General features: G+C 48.7%; 3 protein-coding genes across 6 annotated transcripts in view; all 3 read right to left on the reverse strand.

Moving 5' to 3' along the window:
* Positions 1-578: 578 nt before the first annotated feature.
* On the reverse strand, positions 579-3644 carry LOC121300393 (beta-crystallin B2-like). The gene is made up of 6 exons (XM_041228992.1): positions 3556-3644; positions 3337-3432; positions 2990-3108; positions 2157-2289; positions 1433-1575; positions 579-917 (listed from the first exon to the last, which is right to left on the reverse strand). The coding sequence occupies exons 2-6, from the start codon at positions 3397-3399 to the stop codon at positions 749-751; spliced, it is 627 nt and encodes a 208-aa protein (XP_041084926.1). The 5' UTR covers positions 3400-3432; positions 3556-3644; the 3' UTR covers positions 579-748.
* A 2992-nt stretch (positions 3645-6636) lies between these two features.
* LOC121300271 (beta-crystallin B3-like) lies at positions 6637-9950 on the reverse strand. The gene is made up of 6 exons (XM_041228772.1): positions 9792-9950; positions 9096-9178; positions 8491-8609; positions 7931-8063; positions 7405-7547; positions 6637-6952 (listed from the first exon to the last, which is right to left on the reverse strand). Exons 2-6 carry the CDS (start codon positions 9168-9170, stop codon positions 6637-6639), a joined length of 786 nt encoding a protein of 261 aa, XP_041084706.1. The 5' UTR covers positions 9171-9178; positions 9792-9950.
* A 3781-nt stretch (positions 9951-13731) lies between these two features.
* The window catches only part of LOC121299875 (uncharacterized protein KIAA1671-like), a 46432-nt gene continuing 38034 nt past the window's right edge, over positions 13732-22129 (reverse strand). The window contains exons 7-13 of one of the 4 annotated variants that reach the window (XR_005947477.1): positions 17275-17393; positions 16458-16584; positions 16167-16350; positions 15792-15922; positions 15049-15182; positions 14401-14741; positions 13732-13981 (exon numbers count right to left, since the gene is read on the reverse strand). Coding sequence is in view for 3 of the 4 variants with exons in the window: in XM_041228052.1 (XP_041083986.1) it covers positions 14663-14741; positions 15049-15182; positions 15792-15922; positions 16167-16350; positions 16458-16584; positions 17275-17393 (774 nt within the window). In the remaining variant the exon portion in view is untranslated. The other 3 variants (XM_041228055.1, XM_041228052.1, XM_041228054.1) reach the window with 3 other exon arrangements.

The following is a 22129-nucleotide window of genomic DNA, read 5'->3' on the forward strand; positions in this document are numbered from 1 at the left end:
GCGTGGGGTGAGGATCAATACAAATCCAAACAAATGTATTGGAATTTTTAAATCGTATCGCACCCTAGCCCACACCCACCCCATAAATAAAAGAAATAAATAAAACCCATCTCCATAGCAACTCCAGCGGGCCGAAGATGCCCACACACTGTCTAGTGGTTGCTGGTTGTGAAGCGGAGGGGAGGGTCGCTGGAGGAGCCGCTCTGAGCTGCAGTGATGTTGTTCACAACTGTGCGAGTTATGCAAATGAGAGAACTAATCAAATAGCACGCAGGATCCTGCAGAGAGACACAGAAATAATATCTGTGATCTCTTAAACCCTGCAGCTCGCCACAGAGACACAGCAACACCTGCAGCTCTGTCATTATTATTATTATTATTATTATTATTATTATTATTATTATTATTATTATTATTTTATTGCTATGGCAGTAGCTGAATTGCTCCATGCTCTTGTGCAGGAGAGAGAGAGAGAGAGAGAGAGAGAGAGAGAGAGAGAGAGAGAGAGAGAGAGAGAGAGAGAGAGAGAGAGAGAGAGAGAGAGAGAGAGAGGGAGAGGAACAGACAGCAACTCACAGTTTCAATTTGAAGCACAAAGCTTTATTGGTTTGTTGTAGCAGTTGGTAAGTAAACACTGGCAATCTTAATAACACGGGTGGCGGGTGTATGAGTCAGTAGGCAGGTCACTGGAAAGGAGGAGGTCCATCTCGTCTTCAACGAGGTGAGGGGGTCCCAGGACTCTGGTGGCTCAGTTGCTGGGGTGGAAAGTCCCCCTCTGGTGCCACTGCATATCCCGAATGCGCCTCACAGACTGGATCTGGGGGTGCTGGGCGCCGAATTCCAAGTTGTCCTTGTAGTCCCCTTTCTCAAACAGGTACTGATACCCTCTGTATCCGGGGTACTGATACCCCACCCATCTGTGAGGGGAAAGGGAGGGAGAGATCAGGCTCTGTCTGTCTGATCATCCCTCTCTCTGTGTGTCTGTAATGCAAGCTAGCTGTCCTGATGAAGAGGGGAGAGGTCGTTGGCCTCCCCAGTGCAGGCCCTTGTGTTGTAGTTAAGCAGTAACAGTGGCGTGTGAAGGGATGACTGGACTGGAGCTCTGAGGACTTCTAGAACTTAGCTGTGCGGAGCTGCTCAGGGCAACAGGGTCAGCAGCTGCCAGCTCTGTGTCTGTAAAGAGGGATTTACAAACAATGCACCGTACACTGAGCACTGAAACAGCCAGGAGCATTGTCCAATTACAGGAAGAGAACAGGACAGGCTGTGCAAGTAGCGCTCTCTTCACGGGACACACACACTGGACTCACAGAGTTCCCGAGGGTCAGGACAATGAGGGCTCGAATCCAGCATGTCCTTCAATCATAAAGCAAGCACCCCCCTGCTGTATGTGAATTAGTAGTGGCTGTGCTCTCCGCTCCCCTGCACTCACGTGCCGCTCTGCACCCTCACGGAGGAGACTTTCTCTTGGTATCCGTGTGCATGGAAGCTGGGCACGTCGTCATCAATGATCTCGATCTTCTTCCCAGCAAAGCTGGGGTTTTCATACATGACAATCTTGTGATCCTGGCTGCCCTGTGAAAGTCAACCACAGACAGGCAGGCAGACAGACAGACATACACACAGACAGACAGACAGAGAGACAGGCAGGCAGAGACAGACAGGCAGGCAGGCAGACAGACAGACAGACAGACAGACAGACAGAGAAGCAGGCAGGCAGAGACAGACAGGCAGGCAGGCAGACAGACAGACAGGCAGGCAGACAGAGAGACAGACAGAAAGGCAGACATGCACACAGACAGACAGACAGACAGACAGACAGGCAGAGACAGACAGAGACAGACAGACAGGCAGGCAGACAGGCAGACAGGCAGACAGACAGACAGACAGGCAGACAGACATACACACAGACAGACAGACAGACAGAGAGACAGGCAGGCAGACAGGCAGGCAGGCAGGCAGGCAGAGAGACAGACAGACAGACAGACAGACAGACAGACAGACAGGCAGGCAGAGAGACAGAAGACAGGCAGACAGACAGGCAGGCAGACAGACACCGTTGACAGACAGACAGAGTTTTTAGTAGCTCATGAGATTGGTTGTAATTATACAATCCTTCCTTCCTTCACACCCGCCCCCATGTCACAGGTACGCACCACTTTGATTGGCCTGAAGGCAGAGATGGTGTCACTGCGACGGCTGTTGGTCCAGGAGTCCCAGCGAGGATATTCTCCCTTCTCAAACACAAACTGCTCTCCCTTGCAGCTCGGCTGCTCGTAGCCAACCCAGCTGAGAAGAGAAGAGAAGAGAGAGAGGAGGGGGAGAGGGAGGGGGAGTGTGGCAAGACAAGAGGGGAGGAGAAGGATGATGAGAGGGGGAGGGGAAGGGGGAGCGTGGAAAGGCAAGAGAGGGGAGGGGGGTAGAGTAGAGTTCAGAAAGTGAAGAGAAAGGGAAATGAGAAGTGAAAGCAGGGAGAGGGGAGAGAGAGGGGAAAGGAGGGAGACAGGAGAAGAGAGAAAGGGGAGAGGGACAGAGAAGGGAAAGGAGGGAGACAGGAGAAGAGAGAAAGGGGAGGGAGAGAGTAGGGAAAGGAGGGAGACAGGAGAAGAGAGAAAGGGGAGAGGGAGAGAGAAGGGAAAGGAGGGAGACATGAGAAGAGAGAAAGGGGAGGGAGAGAGTAGGGAAAGGAGGGAGACAGGAGAAGAGAGGAAGGGGAGAGGGAGAGAGTCTGCACATTGACACAGCCCTCAATGGCAGCTCTCCACTGCAGAATTCCAAGCACATTAAACAGCACTCAGCATCTCTCAACAGCTCTGAGCTTACTCTGCAGCATCATCATGAAGAATAATCCAACACTACCCCCACACCACTGATTGTCATCAGGACTCATTACCCCCTAAACCAATCTCATCCACTCTCCTGCCCCCATCAAGCCTCCCCAATCTGTCCGCAGTCCCTGCACTCTCTCCTGCCCCCATGCTGGACTCACGGTCCGGACTGCACCAGGATGGAGCCCACTTTCTCCACTCCGAACTCCCTCAGGTCAGGGCAGGGTCCAGTCAGCTCATGGCAGCGGCCCTGGAAGTTCTCCTGTTCGTAGATAACGATCTGAGAGGAGGGAGAAATCCTGTCAGTAACTCTGAACATTCTCCACCTTCTCTCTGCTCCTCTTTCTCTCTCTGCTCCTCTCTCTCTCTCTCACCCGCTATCTCTGTACGCTCGCTCCCCAGCTCTCTGTCACTCCCTCTGCTCCATCTCTCCCTCTCTCTTCCACTCTTTCCTCTGTCTTGTCTACATTGCCCTCAGCCTCCCCATCCTCTCCCCCTCATCTCTCACCTTGAATGCTGTGGTTCCCGGCTGCTGCTGTTTGGATGCAGAAGTCTGGTGGTCTGTTGCCATTGTGATCCGGATGCTTTGTTAAGTAGAAAAGTGCTGAGGAGAACGGGGAGGAGACACAGAGTGGTGAGCGATACACAGCAGAACAGTACAAACCAATGGCATTGCTGATATTAACATTAGTAGCAGCAGTAATGTTGTAGTAACAGCAGCTCTTACCAGTACCTACTTGTGCCAGTGAGGTACGGGGCAGCGGGGCTCAATTTATAGCGGCACGCTAAGTGGCGCTGGCAGAATGATTTCTAAACCAGTTCCAGAAGGACAGCTGGTAAATCAGGGCAGATTAGCGGTGAATGGGGCCTGCGCTCATCTGACCTGGGGGGCCCTTTGTTCCCGAGCGTATCAGGTTGTCCAGTTATTTCATTAGCTTTCATTTTCAAAGGCACTGGCATTGTTCAGAGTTTGCAAGAATCAGCCCTGCCAGTGCCAAGAGCCGGGGCAGAGGCTGTTGAACAAAGCTGCTGCCAGACCCAGCACAGGGCTTTCTGAGCCAGGGCACCGAGCCTGTCAAGGGGGCATGCTCGCTGCGTTCTGCACTGTGCTGGAAATGAGACAGAGTGCTGACTGGGCTGTCAATGCATGTAAACACACACACACACACACACACACACACACACACACACACACACACACACACACACACACACACACACACAGGGCTGAGCAAGCCCACTCCATAGCTATTATAATTAATATTATCATTATCCATCCCATATCAGTATAGCAAAAAAAAAACTCCAATCACCTCATTGACAGTGTTATACACTAGGGGGCAGTGTCTATAATGCTCAGGCTGTGTTACACATCAAGGGGCAAGAATGTATTTTGCATTTACTCTGTTGCCCATATGCAAGTTCATTCGCAATAAAATCTCAAGTTAAATGCGTGGTACTCAGTCATACTGCACTGCTGTGACGATTCCCATCTGTTTTGGAATGTAATACTGCAGCGCTGCACATGGTCACTCTGCATAGCGTCCCAGAAAGCAGCTCTGAAAGGTGATGTGTGCGAGCTGCGGCACTCTCGGCACACAGAAAGTCTCTGTTGGTCCCGGTCCTGATCTTTCCTTGTAGATGTTTTGCTGTGCAGCGCACCTCATTCTCCAACCCTGACCCTAACTGCACAACTAAGGTTTTTTTTTTTTTTTTTTTTGCATAGTACATAGTGCTACCTGGTGGTCAATTCTTGCCGCTGTAGTTTATTTAAATATGATTTTTGCATAGCAATCAAGCGTCACCTGGTGGCTGCACGTTGTAATTGTGTCAAAGATTTATTCTGCTGGTGAATGCTGCTGTAGGGAGAGTGAAACAACTCGTTTTAGGGGTGAGCTGCTTGTGGAAAGCCATGCATTCTTAGAGGAAACAAAAGGGTTCCATCCAGACACCACTGAGCCTGACTGGCACATTGTCTGAACTAGGAATACTCAACAGGGACCTGCTATTGTATAATATACAGTGTGTGTGTATGAGAGAGAGTTAGCAGGCATAGACTCTCATCATCAGGGCTGACAAAGCTGCCCACTGGATATTTCAAACAGGCAGGCATCAGATGTCATTTAACATGCGTTTCTTGTAAACCTGTTGCTGCAATCAGTGTGCATCAGTTGAAATGACCGAGCATGTCTTATACCTATAACATTGGTTCATTGTCAAAGTCAAATGCAAGCAAACGTTTCCAAGCCCAGTTGAATGTTGTGGGCAGCAGGTGAAGCATGGGATTCTCTATTGCACACTGCCCTTGCAACCATTACACAGTTTGAAATAAAAACAAGACAGGCAACGCATAGCATCGTATTGCATGCACATTTATATTGGAGACATTGACAAAGACAAAGGCTCCTCGAATCATTGGTCTACAAATAGAAAAGTGTCTTTTCAGTCTTGTACGGATGAGTTAGCTCCACGGCATCAGATATATATATATAAACAAAACGTTACCACTATCTCAGTTTTGACACTGCATAGTATGAACAGACACTTTCACTGACCGTCTCGACAAACAACCGATATGAACAATAATAATAGTGTTTATATAGCGCCTTTCATTGTGGACCACCATCACAAAGCTCTTTACAAGATATGAGACTAGGGTGTGTGAACTATGCATGAGCAGCTTGTCTCTTACAACAGCGTCTCACCCCAAAAACAGAGCATAAGGAGGTTCAGTGACTTGTTGAGTCAAGGGCTTAGGTGAGATTTGAACCACTGACCTCGTAGGTACAAACCTGTTTCTTTAACCACAGGACCACACAGCCTCCTAACAAGCAGTTATTAGAATGACTTTACTCATGTTTGTTTGCAGTTCTTGATATTGGGGGGTGTTGCTTATAGAGAGTGGTAGATTAGATTGGGTGGAAAGACTCATAGAGCTGGTAAAGATCCTTTCAAACCCGGTGGGCCAGTGTTGTAACTAAGGTTTTGTTAAACTGCAGTTCTTCACTTAGCACACAGTGCCATCCGGTGGGTAGATGCAGTATTGTGTTTGTTTGACCGGTAGTCTCACTGCTGGAGAGTGGTGGCCTGGCTATTGCAGGACACTGTTTTGAATCAAGCACAAATGCAAGAGCAAATTTTCAGAGAGAAATAAAATCATTTTTAATGACATAAAACCCCTTATAACAACAATAAGAATTAAAAACAGAACCCTTCGTTGTGTGGGTGGGGTCTGTGCAATGGGGCTCCTCCCTCTGAGTGATGTCACTCTTAGAGATTGAATATGTATGTTGATTCAAAGGTGACTCCTCCTAGCTGTCATTTGATTTACTGTAATTTGTCCCGAAATGCAAAAGAACAGGTGTAGCAGCATGCAGCCAGGCAGCCAGACAGAGAGGCAGAGAGGCAGACAGACGGAGAGACACACAGACAGACAGACAGACAGACAGACAGAGAGACAGACAGACAGGCAGAGAGACAGCCAGGCAGCCAGACAGAGAGGCAGACAGACGGAGAGACACACAGACAGACAGACATACAGACAGGCAGACAGACAGAGAGACAGACAGACAGAGAGGCAGAGAGACAGACAGACAGACAGATGGAGAGACAGGCAGACAGAGAGACAGGCAGACAGACAGAGAGACAGACAGGCAGACAGACAGACAGACAGGCACAGAGGCAGACAGACACCCAGCCCAGCCGAGAATAGGCTCAGAGGAATAAGGGAGACGAGGCGTGCTTGTTTGTTTTGAAGGATCTTTATTGAGAGGCGTGTGTTTGCACACGGATCCAGGCGGGCGCCGGGTCACTTGTGCATGCGTCTCTTCTTGGTGCCCCTGCCACAGGCACTGCTGGGGTGGGAGGAGGGGCAGGGCGGCTGAAGAGAGGAAGTCGACAGACGAGCGTCAGTGGGGGGGGTGGGGATGACGGGGATGGGGGTGGGTGCCGGGGGGTCAGCGGGGACCTGGAAGCAGCCTTGCTTGTGCCACTGCATGTCGCGCACCCGTCGGATAGACTGGATCTGAGGCAGGTTGGCATCCCAGTCGTTCCAGTGCTTGAATTCACCCTTCTGGAAGACAAACTGACGCCCCCGATATCCTGGGTACATGTAGCCCACCCACCTGCAGGGGGCGATAACACAGGTAACATTTCACACCATTTGACTTCATTAAGGACATTAGCTTTGCATCTTTGCTCCTGTGCCTGTCATTCATTTAAACAGAGACTGTCTCATATCAAGCCACTTAGCCAAGTTTACACTGACATGAAACATAATGTTGCAGAAAAACTACAATCTAAAACTTTCATTAAAAAAATGAATAAAAACAGATAGATAGATATTCATGCTGGTACAGCTATCTTTTCTAGACTACTAGAACAGTGGAGTTATCATTGCTCCTGTATATACAGCTGTACAGGTCTACAGTGTTGAAAGGGACAGCACTGGGAATGCACTGCAGTGGACTGAGCTCCTTAACAAGCATTCCTTGGCCCTGTATAAAGTTTCCCCCATGCACTGGCTGGGTGACTCTGTATTAAATACCCCCTGTCCCGCATGCGAGTGCCTACTTACGTTCCGTTGAGCGACTTCACGCTAGCCACCCGGTCCTGGAAGCCGTGGGCCCACAGGCTGGGCACGTCATCGTCCACGATCTCCATCTTGCGCCCGTTGAAGCCGGCGTTCTCGAAGAGGAGGATCTTGTGCTCCGCACTGTCCTGGAGGTGGGAGTGGATACATTTTGTCAGGCTGCAGACAGGCTGTGTGATCTTGCAAGCGATGTTCCAACATTAAAACCGTTTGCTGTCCTGCCTGTCTGCCTGTCTTTCTGTGTGCTTCCCTGACTGCCTTGTTCCCCGTCTATCTGCCTGCCTGTTTCCCTGTCTGCTTGCTTACCTGCGTCCTTGCCTGCTTGTCTCTCTGCCTGTCTGTGTGTTTCTGCCTGTGAATATGTATCTCTGCCTGCCTGCCTGTTTCCCTGTCTGCTTGCTTACCTGCGTCCTTGCCTGCTTGTCTCCCTGCCTGCCTGTGTATCTCTCTGTGAATATGTATCTCTGCCTGCCTGCTTGGATTCCCTGTCAGCAATATCCAGGTTACTCACGACTCGCAGCGGACGGACAGACATGAGGCTGTAGCTAGCGTGACTGTTTGACCAGGTGTCCCATCGTGGGTACTCGCCCTTCTCCAGGACAAACTGCTCGCCCATAAAGCCCTGCCTCTCAAACCCGACCCATCTACATAAGAGAGAGAGAGGGAGAGAGGGAGAGAGATGGAGGGAGTTGTTGAGTATGGGCTCTAGGCTGTGGCTGAGAAACCACTTGTACTACATATCCTGATGTTCAACATCAAAGCAGCAATGGCAGCTCCAAATCATTTCAATATTTCAATCTTGATTATGATGTGCGCAGTTGTGAGAAAGAATGTGGATACAACTCTCCTAACCTTTAAACTTATAATGAGACAGGTCTGAGGAGCACATGTTCTCAATGACAACAGAGGAACGGAGCTTGGATCACAGCAAACTCCTTGACCTGAAAGCGAGGTCTGATCCCCAACATTTTCCCCCAGACTATTTCCATGTGTCCAGAGCGGTTTGGATAAAAGTGGTTCTGCCGGACTGTCTGTATTTTTCAGCCGATCTACCCCTGCCCCTGTACTCACGGTCCACACTCCACGATGACAGAGCCCACTTTCTCAAAGCCCTTCTCTGTCACGTCTTTGCATTCCGCGGAATACTCCACCTTCTGCCCCTGGAAGTTCTCCAGTTCAAAGACTATGAGCTGAAGGAGGAAGAAGAAGAGCAGAGAGGCATTGGAGCGCTGCTGCATGGAGCCTGCTCTGTGCAGAGATCACTTGCTCAGTGAGAGCAGCGGGATCAAAACCACAAAACCAGCTTTTCCAAGCGTCATTTGGACCAAGGCTCTATCTAATTTACTTCAAATGGGCCAAGTCAGGCTCACAGTAAAGCCTGGAATGCAATGGGAGTCTTGATTCCATCCCACTCCGAGCTCTAGAAGCTCTATGAAGGTGTCGGAGCTCTACTTTGATTCCATCCCACTCTGAGCTCTAGAAGCTCTATGAAGGTGTCAGAGCTCTACCTTGATTCCATCCCACTCTGAGTTCTAGAAGCTCTATGAAGGTGTCGGAGCTCTACTTTGATTCCATCCCACTCTGAGCTCTAGAAGCGCTATGAAGGTGTCAGAGCTCTACTTTGATTCCATCCCACTCTGAGCTCTAGAAGCGCTATGAAGGTGTCAGAGCTCTACCTTGTTCGTCCTGCCTGCTCCTCCTTGGCTCTTCCCAGCAGCCATCTGTTCTGGCGCGCTCTGCGGTTCAGTCATGGCGATGCCTGGAGGGACAGGAATAGGACAGTGATGTCACCCTGAGCACCACAGCGTGCCGCCTTTATAGACCTTTCCGCTGTTACCCACAATGCCTTGCTTGTGGCAGGCTTTCCATCTGGTGCAGCTATGAATCAATATAGAAGCCCCCCCCCCCCCTGTTTGAGAGGTCGGACATCATGTGGAGATTATTGATGAAGTATCTCTGAAATATCAATAAAAAGCCAAGCGTGTGGATCACCAGTTTTAAACCTTACCATCTGCAAATACAGGATCCTCCCCAGTTGGTTGTTGAATTAATGCTCAGTTTATGCCGTAATAATATTTCCTCCCTAGTTTTTTCAGAGCAATAGTTTTGAGATCAGCTATTTACTGTTTGTTTTTTATTAAGTCTATTTGTCTTCATGGCCGTCTCACTCGGAGACCGTGTCTTCTTGTCATGGGTCTCTTCCACGTCAGGGCAGTGTATGTAAAGTCGTCAGTGTCCCATGTACCACTAACTGTGACATCGAGGTTTCTTGCCACTGCTGACTGTGGTGTCTGATAATCTGTGCAATACACATCAGAGAGAGAGAGAGAAAGAGAGGGAGAGAAGACAGACACAGCAGCTGTGCAGTTTACCTGTTGCTCTGTGCAATATCCTGAATCCCAGTCCCGCTGTGTGCTGGTCCCATCATCACAGGGCTATTTATGGTTTAGTTCTGGCCACTGCAGCAGAACAGGGAAGTGTTGATGCTGCAGCTCTGCCGGACGCATTGTGTCCATGAGACTGACTCTCAATAGCACGGCCTGGAGCAGGCTGGCACTTCAGCCCAGCTACCCGCCAGCCAGCTGCCAGATTAGAGAGAAGCTTCACTTCAGCACATTCACCCTGAAACAGCACACATGTGCCAGGGCATTGACTGAAAAGAAACCTGTCAGCAATTTAATAACCATCCACTATACTACAGCCAGCACATACCCACCGAGACCCACACACACCAAGCAGAGTCCCTGACTCACACACACACACACGCACATACCCACATCAAGCAGAGACCCTGACTCACACACACACACACACACACACCAAGCAGAGTCCCTGACTCACACACACACACACACACACACCCACATCAAGCAGAGACCCTGACTCACACACACACACACACACCCACACCAAGCAGAGTCCCTGACTCACACACACACACACACACCCACACCAAGCAGAGACCCTGACTCACACACACACACACACACCCACATCAAGCAGAGTCCCTGACTCACACACACACACACGCACATACCCACATCAAGCAGAGTCCCTGACTCACACACACACACACACCCACATGAAGCAGAGACCCTGACTCACACACCCACACACGCACATACCCACATCAAGCAGAGTCCCTGACTCACACACACACACACACACATCAAGCAGAGACCCTGACTCACACACACACACACACACACACACCCACATCAAGCAGAGACCCTGACTCACACACCCACACACGCACACACCCACATCAAGCAGAGACCCTGACTCACACACCCACACACGCACATACCCACATCAAGCAGAGACCACGACTCACACACACACACACACACACATCAAGCAGAGACCCTGACTCACACACCCACACACGCACATACCCACATCAAGCAGAGACCACGACTCACACACACACACACCCACATCAAGCAGAGACCCCAATTCACACCCACGCACGCTCCCTACGAGACATGGACACAGATTACCTGTCGATGAGAGATCCTTCTTTCAATGCGTGTTTATCAGCACAATTATCGGCATGTACAATGTTGTGTTTTTATATAAAAAGAAAGAATGTGTATAAATGAGCTGTGCAGTATTTAAACAGGCAACAGAGAGTCCTGGAAGCGAGTCTTGACATGTTTTGTTTTGGGTTGCACTGCCCTGATTTTACCAGGGATCCTCGCTGGATCCAGGCGTGCTATAACAAGGTGTGGCTGCACTCCGTGCTCGCTGTCAGGTGGACGGTGCATGGCAAAGACAACATGGAGTGAAAAACTTTATAGCTACTGATCACAAGAGTCGGGAACCAACTTGGTCTGCAGTGTGTGCAACAGGTGTGATGTGTGACATCATCAGTGTGTGATGTGCTGCAGGAAATATCGCCCCCCGGCAACAATGTGCTCAGACTGTTTGGCCCTGGTTTGGCAACACTTTTGGAGTACCACCCCCCTCCCCAAACAACCAACCAACCAAAGCAATAACAAAAACAGTGACACCTTGAGGTCTATCATGATACCAAAAATTTATTAAGAATGTCCCAAAAAAATTGACAGAATTATGGCATTTTAAAGGAAAATTGCAAAGTGTGCAAAACACGGTTTGTGAAAATTAAACATTTTAAAAGCCTCTAAACATTTAACAATGACTTGAGCTATATATATACATATATATATATATATATATAATATATAATACATATATATATATATATATATATATATATATATATATATATATATGCACCAACATTCTTATCTTAAAAGGTATAATAATTCAATTTGATCTGAAAGATTCTCATTTCTGGTCCTGACGCTGTCTGCAGTCTCTTGTGCTCTTGCTAGCCCTGGAGTTTGGGGGGGACGGGGAGCAAAGGTTTGTGGGGAAGATGAAGCCTGCAACTCTACCTTCCTCACCACGTGCAACACCTACTCCTATCTCCTGGATTTCTGGATTGTAAAACGCTGAAAAGCATGACTCCAGACTCATTTGAGGCTGTGGGTAAAGAATCCCATCCCTGTCATTCTGCTCACGAGGATGCTTTTGTAAAGTAATCCCAATGCAAGTCATTTTAAAGGTGATCTCCCCCCCCCCCTCCCCTCCCAAACAAGAACAACATAATAATGTAAGTGAATTTCAGTGAGAATGGAGCCAGCACAGAGGTGAGGAGATCTGGGATTCTGCTGAAATTGAGAGGTAACCAAACACACAGCACAAGCGAAGCTGTGGTGGCTTCAATGTCCCGCATCGCTTCTCCCTGATCAGACACTGCAAGGTTAGGCACTGTGAAGGCTGAGGTTCAGAAATCTGTGAGTGTGCAAGCGTGCGGCACGAACGAGAGGACAACGGTAAGGATTACAAAGTGTGAAAAGGTTTGTGATGTCTCTGCAGAGAGGTCTGAAAGCACAGTGTGGATCTTCAGTGTTAAAAGCACAGGGATGAAGTATTTCAGGCCAGGAGAAATGTTACAGCAACACAGTTTGGAGGGAGACATTTAATTCAAATCAATCACGTACACAAAAATGGATAATAAAAACCAGAAACCAGCCAACCGTCTGAAGGCTCTTCTCCCTGGTTTGTGCGGGGGTATGAGGGCATGGGAGAAGGATGAGTGGGTATGAGGGTATGGGAGAGGTATGGGGGTATGGGAGACGAGTGGGGGTATGAGAGAGGGATGGGGTATGAGCGTATGGGAGAGGGATCGGGGTGACACACATCAGGGACATTACACAGGACTAAAAATAAGGACAGACAGAACCCTTCTAAGGGAAGCCCACACACCTGGATATCCTGAGTCTGGCCTTCCCTTAGACACAGCTCCCCCTGCAGGACATCCCCACTCGCCCGAGCAAAATAGCAACAAAACAGAAACATATTTACAACATTGGCGGGGGGGTTCTTCTTTTACAAAAAGAAAATCTGAAACATATATTTTCAAAAAAGGTATTATTGCTTTTGTTTTCAAATGAAAAAGAAAGAAAGAAAAGATTGTTTGATTTTCTTTTTAACTATGTTCTTGCTGGTTTCTAATTACACACACACACATTACATATATATATATATATGTGTGTGTGTGTGTGTGTTTCTTGCTTGTTTAAATAAAGGTTTCACAGATCAGTCGTATCCGCAGCTCCCAGTGCTGATTAAATATTCTTTAGCAGCCACCGCAGACACGCACACGCACACGCACACACACACACCGTGTGCGCAACGCACGAACGCAGCGCAATGCGTGCGTGCACGTTTCGTGTGCGTGTGTTGCGCGTTGCGTGTGCGTGCAAGGAGCACGCGTTCGTGTGCACACGCGCACGCACCCGCGCACGCGTGCGTGTGTTCGCACAAGTGCGTGCGCGTGTGCGTGTTCGTGTTCGTGCGTGCACGTGTGAGTGCGTGTGCAGTGTCCGTGCTGCGTGGTGCACACAAAACACAGTTCGTGTGTGTTGCAAAGTGAAGTAACGTACAATTTTTATTTCGTTAAAAAACACAAGATCCATTTGTGTCAAAACAATCAAAACGGACTTTCAATGTTGGACCCACTTTCCGACATCTTCGGTACTAATTTTTCTAATTCTGCTTTAAAAAGGCGGCGAATTAAAACATTAAAAGCTATAGCAACCTCTTGCATACCTGGGCTGACAAAAACAAGAAGAAATTAAAAAGATGAAGACGAATGAGTCGCTTTCTTGGTTAAACGAACACATCCATTTCTGTTCAACACTTCCGGGGTCAAGGGTTTGAGTTCCGCTGGAGTGACCCCGCAGCAGTGCTACTGCATTTGGGGGGGGGGGGGGGGGGGGCTGGGCCCCCCAGTTCTGTGTTTGTACGCTACTGCAGCTCACAGAATCCAATGTCCTGGAATATAGCCATTTACTGTACAAACATAAAGCAGCTCTGTTTTGTCCACAACAATATTTCTAAGAAGGCACCATGCACATAGAACATCAAGACAGGAAGTGTCACGACAGCAGCAGCAGCACAGCGTGAATTCAAGTCCAGGTCAAAGGTTAAGGCTTCTGTTATAACTCCTCCCACTTCTCCCTTGTTTAACCTGTAATAAACGGGGGTGCAAGAAAAGACACTGTGTGAATTTATAGGGTTGGGCCAGTGCTGGAGTGACAGCATTCTTTAAACTAATTTACTAATGTCTAGAGACTTGGCAGGGCTGTTCTGCTGTCACATCACAGACCCCTGAGGGAAGTATAGAGACTGAACAACACAATCTAGTTCACCTCTGTTTTTTTCAGATATAAGTGCAGGTTTAAAACTTCTCTAATAACTAGGTGTATCTGTCTTGAAAGGTGCAACCTTTGTACTTGAACACACTCTTATTTTAGAAATAACCCTCTGGGCTGTTAGAGAAGACAGAAGGGTGGGGCAGGGGGAGGAGCACTCTTTGTCAGAAGGGGTGGGGGGAGGTTAAATGAAAGGTTTGGCCCTTCAGCAAGGACAGTGTGACGGTTCAAGCACCTTTACAATCCTGAAACAAACCAAGCAGCTCCGCAGACGAGGGTCAATCTACCGAGCCACGTCCTGAACAAAGACGGCAGTGGCATCACAAAGGCTGCCTTGCGCTGGGGAAAGAGGCGCCTGAAGGCAGCTGGTAGAAGGTGGGTGGAGGCAGAGCTCAGGCAGCTCCTCCTGAGCTGGGGCAGAGCAGAAAGACAGGCTAAGGGCAGCTGCCTGTGTCAGAGGGCACGAAGAGGACATGCAAGTAAACTACCTACCCCTCCTAGGGGTTGCTCTCGTATTGGCTCAGACGCTTCTTGGATTTCAGCTCCTTCATCCACTGTGGAGACATCTCCTCAGAGCTGGGGGTGAAAACCAGCAGCACAGACATCAGGAGGAACATGCGTGAGGCAATATGGGGAGCGCAGCTCAGACACAAAAGACACTAAAACATGTCCATGCTGAACCCCTATAACAACAGCTCATAACATCCAAGAAACCCCGTGAACCACACTCTTCTGTACCTACAACCCATCCACAACATCCAAGAAACCCTGAACCACATTTATCAAACTCTAAGCACTCAATTCAAGGCAGGACATGGTAACAGTAATAATTACAAAAAAAAAAAAAAACACACACACACACGCCTGAGGGCTCTGCTCTTACCCATTCTCTTTACCCCCAGCAGGTGGCAGCACTCTGCAGCCAGCAGTCCCCTGCGAGAAGGGGGATTTGGGGAGCTGGGAGGAAGGGGACCCCTCTGCTGGACTGTCCGAGTCTGTTCTCTTCCGCAGCTGCGCCTGACAGAGGGAGGAGCAACAGCACTTTAGGAAGGTGGGACAGTAACACACTACAGCGCTTTACAGAAACCTGTACCATATAAACAGAGGTCACCATAACCCACGACCACAGCAACACAAAAACACACCACGTTCCCACTGTATCCCCATGCGGTCTGAAATGTTGCCCTGCCAAAACATAAAAAAACCCATCTAGGCATTATACAATAGCTCCACCAATGGGAAACTTAGCATGGTGCAACTGTGGCAGCTCTGCAATTCCACTGCACAAATGAGTCTCGGGAACCGTCAGTCATGAGAAAATTCTAGACCCAGTACTTGAATTCACAGAGCTGTCTTTGCTTTTAGTGACCTTTCAATTGCAAGCCCTGCAGCCTTCATTAGACCCCATTTAAATGCATTTAAAAAGCACATGCTATTGCTGGTATTAGAAGACACTTTCACTCCACAGAATGCAGATTGTGTCACGTGACTGGACTGTACTGTTGGATGACTAACGACACAAGCACCCTATGAATGAATGAGCTCTGCGCGCCCTTGAGCATCTCCTGGTTAATATTTCAATAATAATCTAAAATATATATGGGGATGCAGTTTGGTGGAGCCCACCTTGAGAGCAGAGGGGTCCATCCCAGGGAAGAGGGGGACTCTCTGTGGCTGCCAGGCTGGGGATCGATCACTCCGCCTGGGTCTCTCCTCCTCCTCCTCCTCCTCCTCAGCCTGCTGCACTGCCTTCTCCTCTGCAGGATGAAGAGACGCTGGAGATTAATCCCCCCCAGTGCAAAAACGGGTGGAGATGAGAACTTGAAATAGCCCTAAAAACATCACTAGGGCCTTAGACGGCAATTTTTAGCAGCATATAAAAATAAAAAACAATCCGCAATCCAACATCCATTCCAGGGTTATAAAATTAATATGCAACTTTTAATTGGAGAAGAAAGAAAGAAAGAGAGAGAAGTGGTTGTTGCTGCCGCTGTGCTGTACCTGTGGAGTCCTTAAACATCCAGTCATCTGCCCTTGTGTTCTCCAGCAGGACTGAGAGCCTGTCGCCCCCTGCTGGCACTCCACTGAGGCGCACAGAGCGCGAGGGCAGGGTGCGCTTGATCCTCTTCTTGCTCAGTTGAACCCGGGTCTTCAGAGCGCTCGAGTCCAGGAACGACGTGGGCTGCTGTGAAGAGAACGAATCAGAACTGAGCAGGAAGCGGGGTCCTTACAACACGCAGAAAACATCAGAGGAGTCTCACGAGCGAGTGAGAGCGTGTATCTGCTACTCACGTCAGGGAAGACTGGCTCGGAAAACTCGCCCTGCGTGCTGGAGGAGAGGGAGAGCGCAGAGTCCCGGTCGGGGGTTTGTCTCCGCAGACTGGGACTGCTGCTCTCTGTCGGGGTGGCAGGCGTGAGGCTGGAACAACGAAAACAAAAAAAAAAACACAGATCAGACTCTGAGTCCTGCAGAGACACACACTGTATCTCTCTCTCTCTCTCTCTCTCTCTCCTCTCTCTCTCTCTCTCTCTCTCTCTCTCTCTCACACACACACACACACACACACACACACACACACACAGGTGTTCAATAGTCAGAATAACACAAACATCTGGTTTGTTACAATGTATTGTTAGAAATACTGAAAAGAAAGTAATTCAGTTCTCTGACAAAAACGTTCAGCAAAAATGTTTTTATCAATATGACATTCAAAAGCTGTCATTGAAAAGCTTTCCACTAGAGGGCAGCACAGACCACATGTAGCCTGTAACTTGTTGAGTACTGCATTGCCTTGACAACGGGCCAGACCAGGCTCAAGAACATTCGCTGGATCTCTTTGGTCGCGCTGGAGAAAGAGTGTGAACATCATGTCAAGCAGTTCATAATGAATTGAAAAGGAAGATCACAGAACAGGGCAGAGTTCAGAGGGACGTGCAGACGGTCATTTATAAAGCAGGAGACAGCAGAGCATCACAAGCCTGCCCTGCACAGTTCCCACAGCCAGTGTCCTGGGGGGATGGGACGGGACAGACCATTGGGGAGAGATGGGGGAGAGCTTAACCCTGCCTCTCTGTCACACAGAGGCCCAGTGCACCTCCCTGCACTCACCTGTCAGCAGTGCGGAGTCCCGTGTCCCACGTGCCATACTGGCTGTCAGCCTCCTGGACCAGTGTGTCTGTGTCCTTGGAGTCAGACCTTGGCTTGGTGACACATTGCTTCAGCTGGTCCTGCAGAGAGAGGATCATGGAACAATGCTGACCCAATACAGAGAACCTGTACACAAGCTCCGTGCACAGCAGCCCTGCCCTGATAAGACTATACACACTCAGTACTGCCATTATATACCCCCTCCCCAGTTCACAGTACTGAATGTGGGCCAAGAAATACTCAAATGAAAAAAAAAAAACCTGGAACCAGCTGTGCGCTCTTTGGAACGCAGTTGACGCAGTCTCTGTAAATCAGCACTTCAGCTAAGCCTCAGTGAGGCAGCGCAGGATCAGTGGCTGGTGAAGCGTGGGGTTTTAAAGAGGAGAGCTCCCTGACCTCACTGCAGAGCAGGTGTATTGCCGTGTCCTCAGCTCGCCTGCTCCTCTGCAGCTACAGAGGAGCACATTAATGCTCTGAACAGTGGAAGTACATCGGGGATGGGAATAAGACTCCCACTGCATAGCAGTGTACTGTTCAGAGACTCAGTGCACAGCACTGCAGAAGGCTTGTGTTTTCAGCTAAATCACTCTGAACCGAACTTCATCGCACTGCGTGTGTGAAAACCTGGAAGTGATTTCCGTGGTAGCAAATCAGTCATTAACACTGAAAGACAAATGAAAATTCAATGACAAACTCTTCGATGAGAGGTATTCTTCAACACGTTCCATTCAAAGGTTTCTTCTGGTATTATCTAAATCCAGCACGATTGAGCGCTTTATAACTGCAGCTGACCAAAGGAGTTAGTAGTTCGAGCTCTGAAGTTTGGAAACACCACTGACCTTGGGCATAACGTGTGTATTAACCTCAACTGACTCTATAAACCCCATTTGAAATTTGTGTCCAGCACTGAAATGACACCCTCTTTGTGCTCCAAGTAGACACACAAAATGAATGGGAGCAGCCCTCTGCAGTGGATGGATGGAATGATCTGCTCTAGCCCTGTACACACACCTGAGCGAGTGTCACTGTGCAAGCATGTTCAGCTGACCAGATGCATTGATCATGAACTTAACTACAAAAAAAAAATTAAATCAGTCTGGTTACAAAATATCATGCAGCTATTCCTTTAAATTTTCACACACGCAGGCTTGAGAACTGCGTGGAAGAGGTAGGCAGAAGCCTGGAGCTCTTTTCTCTCTCTCCCTCTCTCTCTGGTTTCACTATGCCTTACTGCACTTTGATATGCTTTTATAAAGGTACTGCACACACTGTAACTTATTAGAAATCATAAAAACCAAGACAGTACTCAGAAACTACTGCTAAACATTCAAATCAAGCTGCAGCAGGTTTAAGAAATGTGTCATTTGTTTTATGTATGGGATGACAGCCGCACACAAGAGAAGATACTGGTGTACACAGATCGAGGAGGACTCACAGACGTGTTTTACTTAGTAACGCGTTCCCACCTGCCCGGGACCCAGCTACAAGGAGGCTTTCTCACTTAACTGATTACTTCGTGATTTCCACCTAAGTGTAAACCCAGATCACAAAGTGTTACAGAGAAAGACGGCACTTTTTCTGCTGCTCTCTGTGTCAACACAGTTCAAAAGCTTAACACTACACCAAAACCCCCTCAAAAACCTGTTTTGCCAGAGATCGATCCCCACCGCCTCCCAGTCCAGTGGCGTCGGTAAGCCGCTCTTTTGGCTGCCAGTCAAAGTGACACAGATCTAGACTAGGATGTGCACGATTGCCATAAAGAGTGTGTGCATGTGTGTGTGTGTGTGCCTGTGTGTGTGTGTGTGTGTGTGTGTGTGTGTGTGGGGGTGGGGGGGGGGGGGGGGGGGGGGAATAAGTAGCAGCTCACAGGTGTAAGAGAAATCTGGTTGTTGTAATGTAATTACTATTACTAAAATCTCACCAATCTATGTAGATTTCGTATACGCTCCTTCTCAAACAACCTGTAAGATCTGAGACATCTGTTAGCAGTCACATAACAATAATGAATATGTTGGTCAAACTCGAGGCTTAGAGACTGGGAGAGCCAGGGTTCAATGAAGCACCCTGTTCCGAGCGCTGTGCTGGCTGACCAATGAGATTTAGTTAGCGATTTGAGAGGGGCCGCTATGTAGGTCAGGGTGTTCAGACTGTGTGCTGAATTAGAATGTGCCAAGCACTGTGTGTATGCAGCAGCACACCACACTGTACTAACCCTAACCTCCACCACCAGCAAGCACTGTGTGTATGCAGCAGCACACTGCACTGTACTAACGAGGCAGGCAGGGAGGGAGAGGGAACCGGTGCAACGCTGTCCCTCCTCAATACCATAGTGTCTGTTAACCAGAGACCACCAGCGATACACTGTATCAATAAAATCCATGTTAAAAGAGTAAGTGCTGTGCAATCAACAGTGAGGCAGCGGTAAGGGACACACATTTACATGAGAACTTCAACAAGCAGGAGCTGCTCTGCGACGGCTTGAGCTGTCAACAGTTCACATCCCGGCAAAGGAAACACGTCAGAGCTGGTTTCATACCCCTGTCCTGCTGTTACGAGCTGGGGGAGAGCAGGGCCTCCTCTCGCCCTGGAGAGTTTAAATGTCTGGGCTGCACTGCAGAGATGCTGCCATCATGAAACACAAGCCTTTTGCTTTGCAGGGTTAGAAACTCACACAAGCCCTGCTGCCTCTAGTCCTGGATTTCACAACTGCCCTTGTTTAGGATAGATTATTGGAGTGATCAGGTGCCAGCAATCAGGCCCCTGCTAAATCCGCACTGAACCAATTGCAAGTCTGATTGATGTTACTAACCCTGCCTCCTGGTCATTTCAATAATACATAGTTAATAAAGACAGCTCTGAACCAGGACTGGGTGCACAGCTGGTGTGAGCTTCTTTCCCTGCTTTTGCAACAAATAACCACAGTGCAATAAGCAGGGGCTCTGGTATTCTAGACAAGCTCGACGAAGCCAGATTTCTATACCCTGAATGGACTTTCTTGTCAATATGAACCTGACAGATCAACGTATTAATGTTGTGCAGTTATTCACATTTACCCAATCAATAGCCAAAGCTGCATATGGAAGCACATTCAAATATATGTTGTCTTTTGCATAAGAGGCTGTTGAGAGAGTGACGAAATGGAACCCGATTCCACCCCTATTCTGTGCTGATTAAACAAGCTTTTTAAAACTCTAAAATGGACAATAAAAAAAAAGAAAATAAGAACACGTAACGATGACACTATTCAGGAAAGTGCTGTTTAAAAACAACAAATCTTGCCAGAATTCTGTAAAATGATTTTAGAGTGGAGTTCAGTGCAGGCATCAGGGCCCAATAAAGCTTTTTCAAAACATCCTAGAAATTTTCAAACAGCCTTCAGTGGCAGCGCAATTCCCTATGGCTGCCCCGCTCCAGTTGTTCTGCCTTTTTTTCTTGCTTTACAAAAAATAAAACAAGACTTTGAAACAATGCACAGAAAAGCAGCGAGAGCATTGCACACAACAGGAGAGGTGGGCAGTCTGTGCTGCAGAGCACTGAACACAAGAGGAGAGGGGTGCAGTCTGTGCTACACAGCACTGAACACAAGAGGAGAGGGGTGCAGTCTGTGCTACAGAGCACTGCACGCAAGAGGAGAGGGGTGCAGTCTGTGCTACAGAGCACTGCACGCAAGAGGAGAGGGGTGCAGTCTGTGCTACAGAGCACTGAACACAAGAGGAGAGGGGTGCAGTCTGTGCTACAGAGCACTGAACACAAGAGGAGAGGGGTGCAGTCTGTGCTACAGAGCACTGAACACAAGAGGAGAGGGGTGCAGTCTGTGCTACAGAGCACTGAACACAAGAGGAGAGGGGTGCAGTCTGTGCTACAGAGCACTGCACGCAAGAGGAGAGGGGTGCAGTCTGTGCTACACAGCACTGCACGCAAGAGGAGAGGGGTGCAGTCTGTGCTACACAGCACTGAACACAAGAGGAGAGGGGTGCAGTCTGTGCTACACAGCACTGAACACAAGAGGAGAGGGGTGCAGTCTGTGCTACAGAGCACTGCACGCAAGAGGAGAGGGGTGCAGTCTGTGCTACAGAGCACTGAACACAAGAGGAGAGGGGTGCAGTCTGTGCTACAGAGCACTGAACACAAGAGGAGAGGGGTGCAGTCTGTGCTACAGAGCACTGAACACAAGAGGAGAGGGGTGCAGTCTGTGCTACACAGCACTGAACACAAGAGGAGAGGGGTGCAGTCTGTGCTACAGAGCACTGCACGCAAGAGGAGAGGGGTGAAGTCTGTGCCACAGAGCACTGAACACAAGAGGAGAGGGGTGCAGTCTGTGCTGCAGAATACTGCATGCATCTAAACACAAGGCTGAAATGCCAGAAATCCTTCATTTTACCCCCCAAACCCAACAATACCATTAAACCATGACTTTCCCTGAATATAGCAAAGGGGCACCTCATTTATAATAGTGACCCCCTCATTCATTCCAGAGCCACTAATCTGTTACACAACTGAAAAAAGATGGAGACAGGAGCAGTTACTTTCCATATTGGATCATCCTGCGCAGTTTCAACACCTCTCACCTTGGATCCCCCCCAATAATCCTACTCCTGTCTGGACTCTCTGCTGCTTCCAGGAAGATGCATCGGCTCTACAGTGCGTAATGCAATACCACCTGAGCTGCACCCAACCCTGCACGCTGTTCACCATTCATTTCAAACTAAACAAATAAATCATTTTGCAGACAGTTTGGGTATTTTAATACATGGGCCACAGCCTCTAATGATATTAACAGTGATACAAATAGCATACTTTAGTATAACCAGCTTGC

Source organism: Polyodon spathula, chromosome 25 (assembly GCF_017654505.1).
Source record: "Polyodon spathula isolate WHYD16114869_AA chromosome 25, ASM1765450v1, whole genome shotgun sequence".
Classification (NCBI taxonomy): Eukaryota; Metazoa; Chordata; class Actinopteri; order Acipenseriformes; family Polyodontidae; genus Polyodon; species Polyodon spathula.

Bases quoted from the DNA above. Each gene is read 5' to 3' on its own strand.
- LOC121300271 (XM_041228772.1), bottom strand. From the start codon at position 9,170: ATGACTGAACCGCAGAGCGCGCCAGAACAGATGGCTGCTGGGAAGAGC. The intron at 8,610-9,095 runs GTAGAGCTCTGA...TTCCTCCTTCAG, and splicing joins GAGCAGGCAGGACGAACAAG to CTCATAGTCTTTGAACTGGA. The intron at 6,953-7,404 runs GTAAGTAGGCAC...CGCCCCCTGCAG, and splicing joins GTGAAGTCGCTCAACGGAAC to GTGGGTGGGCTACATGTACC.
- LOC121300393 (XM_041228992.1), bottom strand. From the start codon at position 3,399: ATGGCAACAGACCACCAGACTTCTGCATCCAAACAGCAGCAGCCGGGA. The intron at 3,109-3,336 runs GTGAGAGATGAG...CCCTCCTCTCAG, and splicing joins CGGGAACCACAGCATTCAAG to ATCGTTATCTACGAACAGGA. The intron at 2,290-2,989 runs GTGAGTCCAGCA...TTCTCTTCTCAG, and splicing joins ATCCTGGTGCAGTCCGGACC to CTGGGTTGGCTACGAGCAGC.